Source organism: Ipomoea triloba, chromosome 2 (assembly GCF_003576645.1).
Source record: "Ipomoea triloba cultivar NCNSP0323 chromosome 2, ASM357664v1".
Classification (NCBI taxonomy): Eukaryota; Viridiplantae; Streptophyta; class Magnoliopsida; order Solanales; family Convolvulaceae; genus Ipomoea; species Ipomoea triloba.
This window is the reverse complement of record NC_044917.1, coordinates 3,827,784-3,832,222: the sequence shown is the minus strand read 5'-3', so window position 1 is coordinate 3,832,222 and position 4,439 is coordinate 3,827,784. Positions and strand designations below refer to the sequence as shown.

The window sequence follows — 4,439 nt, the reverse complement described above, 5'->3', positions numbered from 1 at the left end:
TTTTTTTTTTTTTTTTTTTTTTGTCTTAAAAATAGGAAATTAATTCCTACCGTTTGAAGAGTTCTGTTGTGCAAGTTTAGAAAGTTTCAAATGCATTAATTTGAATTTATTTTTATTTATTATATATGATATATGATAAATTAATAAATTGAAACCAAACCAATATTTTTGTTGGCCCCAGTTTTTTCTCTAAATTTTCGGATGCCTTTTTCTTCGAATTTTCTGTCTTCGTCTCATTGTCTGTAAACAGACCAATCATTGAAATCGATCCGTGGCTCCCTGCCACCATTTCTGTACTCATTCTTTATAAATAATCTGTTTTGTCATCTGTTGTTAGGTTTCTTTTCTTTCTTCTTGCTTGAAATTCGAACGTTGAGGCTACGGCTTTGATTTGATTGATCTGGAAATCATCCATCGATTGGCGTTGAGAATTGATTGATTCTTGCGATTGTTGATAGAGAAAAGGAGGAGGAAATGTACGGGGCGGTAGCTCACACTCAGAGCAAGAAAGATTTGGCGTTGGAGTATCAAGCGCAGATACAGATTCTCCGGCCGAGCATTCATGCTCGGAGGGCGAAGTTGACGGTGAAATTCCAGGATCTGTACGGGTTCACGGTGGAGGGGAATGTGGATGATGTGAACGTGCTGAACGAGGTGAGGGAGAAGGTGAGGCAGCAGGGTAGGGTGTGGTGGTCTCTGGAGGCTACAAAGGGCGCTAATTGGTATCTGGAGACGCAGGTCTCCACCAATCTCAAGCTCTCCACGCTCGGCAACGCAATCGCGCTCAAGCGCCTCATACGCAAGGGAATTCCGCCGGCTCTCAGGCCTAAGGTGTGGTTTGCCCTCTCCGGGGCCGCCAAGAAGAAATCTACGGTCCCTGATAGCTACTATGATGACTTGATCTCTGCCGTGCAGGGCAAGGTCACGGCCGCCACCAAGCAGATTGACCATGTCAGTTTCTCTTCACTCTTTAAACAAAATTTCTTTTTATTTATTTATTTATTTATTTTTATTATTTTTATTTGGATGATTTCATGAAAGATCCCATCTTGCTAATCAGGTTCTCAAGTGGCAGCCCCAAGATTTTGGTTGTAATAACCGCATTGTTTATGTCTATTTACTTACATTGCTAAATCCAATCCATTAGCTCAATTGATTCCCGGGTAGTAGATTGCCCACTATGACACAAGATTGAGGGAGGGGTGCGAGAGTTACACCCAATGTGGTGGATTCCTCGTGGGCACGACATTGGTCCTTCCCACCTAAATGGTTGTCACCATGATTTACCTCTCCACCATCTGGGTGTTGGGCGGTGAGGGAATTCTGCCTGGAAGGTAGATTGTGGGCGATGACACAAGATCGAGGGGTGTGAGAGTTACACCCAATGTGGTGGACTCCTTGCGGGCACGAGACACTGGTCCTCTCATCTAATGGGCTGTCATCATGATTTACCCTCCACCATCTGGGTGTGGGGGCTTGGGGGCTCGGGGGTGAGGGAATTTTGCCTTTTATGGCAAAAATTATCAAACCTTTAAGACATGATCTGACAATGTTGTGATTAGAAGTACAAAAATTCTCTAGACAGCTAAACTAATTGATGTGATTGAAAGAAACTCCAAAACTTAATATTTAGGAAACAGCTGCAATCAGTTTAGCCCCACGATGTTGAATTGTGCATATATCAGTGATATGCACAAGACTCCATGTTGGTGTTTCCTTGTATAGTAGTTGGTTAGCTGCCTTGACTTAGAACTCCTGATAATTACCTCTCTGTGTAACCTGAATTTCTTCCTAATACCTTTGGTGGTCAGCTCCTGCAAATTTCCAGTCTTTCATATAAACACAGATGAAACTTTGGTATATTTACTCTCGTATCATATGTATATCTTCAATCATTAAAATTCCCCATGTTATAAAAGTATTGGAATAAAAGCTTCTATTTTTGTCCATCAGTTTTATGGTTGAACAGAGGAAACTTTTATAAATTGACGAGGAAGGATGGTTTTTATTTTCATGGACAGAGGTCTTTTAAGAGCCCAGAAAATCCATGGGCATTAACATTCAGCATTTCAGAAAAAGGGGTTTATTTTTCTTGCTTTCCATTCCCATTTTAGATTTGAAGGATATTTAAATGGCTGGCCTCGATCTAGTTTTCAAGAAACATTTTTTTGTTTAATGCTTTTTGAATATCACTTCTTATCATTTGTAAGTTACATGTATTTTCAGGATCTGCCACGGACTTTCCCTGGTCACCCATGGTTGGACACTCCAGAGGGTCATGCTGCTCTTAGGCGTGTACTTGTTGGATATTCCTTCCGTGATTCTGAAGTCGGCTATTGTCAGGTGGATTTTATGTCTTTTAAATAAGATTATACTTGAATGGCTTTTGTCATATATTGATCACTTTCACACACACACACATCCCCAATTCCCCATGCTTTCACCGATATGACATACAGGGCCTTTTGCCTTCTCAAAAATATTTATAGAGCGCAAAGGTAGTAGTCTTTATGCCTTATCTTTCTAACAAAGAAAGTGATAATGGTTTTACTAATATTTGGAAATGACAATACTCTGTAATCATAGCCTTTTGGTGCGTGTGCACTTTTTTCCCACAGCCTAAAGCAGTCAAAGACAAATCTCTGGGTAGAACTGATGTGATTTGCCCCTAAAGGTGTATTTGGCATTTCTATGGATTATTCTCTTCTGATTAAGTGTCCCATTGTGTTTGCTTGTATATTTAATAGGGTTCCTTCTTGTAATTAGAAGTGTTTAAACGCAAGATTGGTATAACAAAGTTTTGTTTGAGGAAGATAAAAAAGGCCGGGATGGCAACATAACTATGTGAATATGGGATGGTTATACTTTATTGAAGCTTTAATTGCATTTATGTTTGCTTGAGTGCTTTAAACTGACATGGGTGAATGAACTCTGGTGCAGGGGTTAAACTATGTTGCAGCTTTGCTGCTGCTTGTGATGAAAACTGAAGAAGAGGCTTTCTGGATGCTCGCTGTCCTTTTAGAGAATGTGTTGGTTAGCGATTGTTATACAAATAACTTGTCTGGATGCCATGTGGAACAAAGAGTGTTTAAGGATCTGTTAACCAAAAAGTGTCCAAGGTGTCCTCTCTTTTCTGACTTCGACAATTTAACTTGTATATGTTTATTTATTTTTTATTTTTGTTTCTCAAATAAACTTAAACCCATCTTTTGATGGTTGTGGCTCAACTCAACTATAAGCTTTAATCCTGCTCTGGTATTAAGATTAACGATGGGAAAAATGCAGGGTAGCGTCTCATTTGGAATCTCTGGAGTTTGATGTTTCTCTTGTTTGCACGGAATGGTTTCTTTGCCTCTTCTCCAAAAGTTTGCCTTCTGAGGTCAAAATTATTTGCCTTGCCCCTCCCTCCTTCCCACCTCTTATACGTAAATATGGCTTACGTCTTAATGTATGTAATTTCATTTCAGACAACCTTGCGTGTTTGGGATGTGCTATTCTATGAAGGAGCAAAGGTCCTATTTCATGTGGCATTGGCAATTTTCAAGGTGAATGGTCTTTGTAATTTATATATATATCTTCTTCATTGCCGTTTGTCATACATTTTGCCCTCTTGCAAATGAAAATGTGTTGAGAAGGTTGTAAAGTTTTCTAGTTATGATTGTAGATGAATGAGGAAGAGTTGCTATTGACACATCATGTCGGGGATGTGATTAACATCATACAAAGAAAAACTCATCACCTTTTCGATCCTGATGAGTTAACAACGGTAATGCTTTACTTTCCCCAATCTCGTTCTTGTGTTCTACCAATCTGCTTGTTACTTTTTCACTGCTCGTGGGAGGGCTTGTAGCAAATTACTGTCTTTCTCAAAATTTTGAAATAATTCCATCCTATATGAAGTTTCCACCTTTTTTTTTTTTTTGCATATTGAACTAGTATTTGTATCTTACGAGATGAGACTAATCCAACCGTTTGGCCATTCTGATTCATAACGCTAGTGAAGCAATGTCTAATAAGTCACAGTTCTAACTACTCTTCTTAGAAGTAAAGCGTGTTTCTTCATGAACATTGCAGGTTGCTTTCGAGAAGATTGGCTTTATGACAATCACCAATATATCAAAACAGCGGAAAAAACAGGAGTCAGCAGTGATGGCAGAGCTTGATCGGAGATTTCGACGGTTCAATTCCTTAAATGATGGGGAGGAGGTTCAATGAATTGTTGGTTGTATGTAAAAGTGTAAAACTTATTATCAGGGCCTGCTGCTGCCTTCTTAGGACATGAAATTATGTTGGCTGGGCAAAGCAGTGCAGTGCAGTTGTATGGGAGCAAAAGAACAGATTGAAATGGTGTCTGTGTTTAGGCATCATAAAAATGCAAAGTTCTGTAACTTTTATACCAACTGAAATATCATCAATGCAATCTGACAAGTTTAAGGATA

At 39.2% G+C, this 4,439-nt stretch overlaps 1 protein-coding gene across 1 annotated transcript; it reads left to right on the top strand.

Annotated features, from left to right (window-relative positions):
• Positions 1 to 166: 166 nt before the first annotated feature.
• LOC116010609 (TBC1 domain family member 2A-like) lies at positions 167 to 4,439 on the top strand. Its single transcript, XM_031250093.1, has 7 exons — positions 167 to 951; positions 2,227 to 2,343; positions 2,941 to 3,119; positions 3,286 to 3,379; positions 3,468 to 3,545; positions 3,665 to 3,766; positions 4,075 to 4,439. The coding sequence occupies exons 1-7, from the start codon at positions 475 to 477 to the stop codon at positions 4,213 to 4,215; spliced, it is 1,188 nt and encodes a 395-aa protein (XP_031105953.1). The 5' UTR covers positions 167 to 474; the 3' UTR covers positions 4,216 to 4,439.

What these genes read in the sequence shown, in the direction of transcription:
- LOC116010609 (XM_031250093.1), top strand. Translation starts at nt 475, where the DNA reads ATGTACGGGGCGGTAGCTCACACTCAGAGCAAGAAAGATTTGGCGTTG. An exon ending in TTAACCAAAAAGTGTCCAAG is followed by an intron (nt 3,120 to 3,285) that starts GTGTCCTCTCTT and finishes GGAAAAATGCAG; the next exon opens with GGTAGCGTCTCATTTGGAAT. An exon ending in ATCCTGATGAGTTAACAACG is followed by an intron (nt 3,767 to 4,074) that starts GTAATGCTTTAC and finishes TGAACATTGCAG; the next exon opens with GTTGCTTTCGAGAAGATTGG.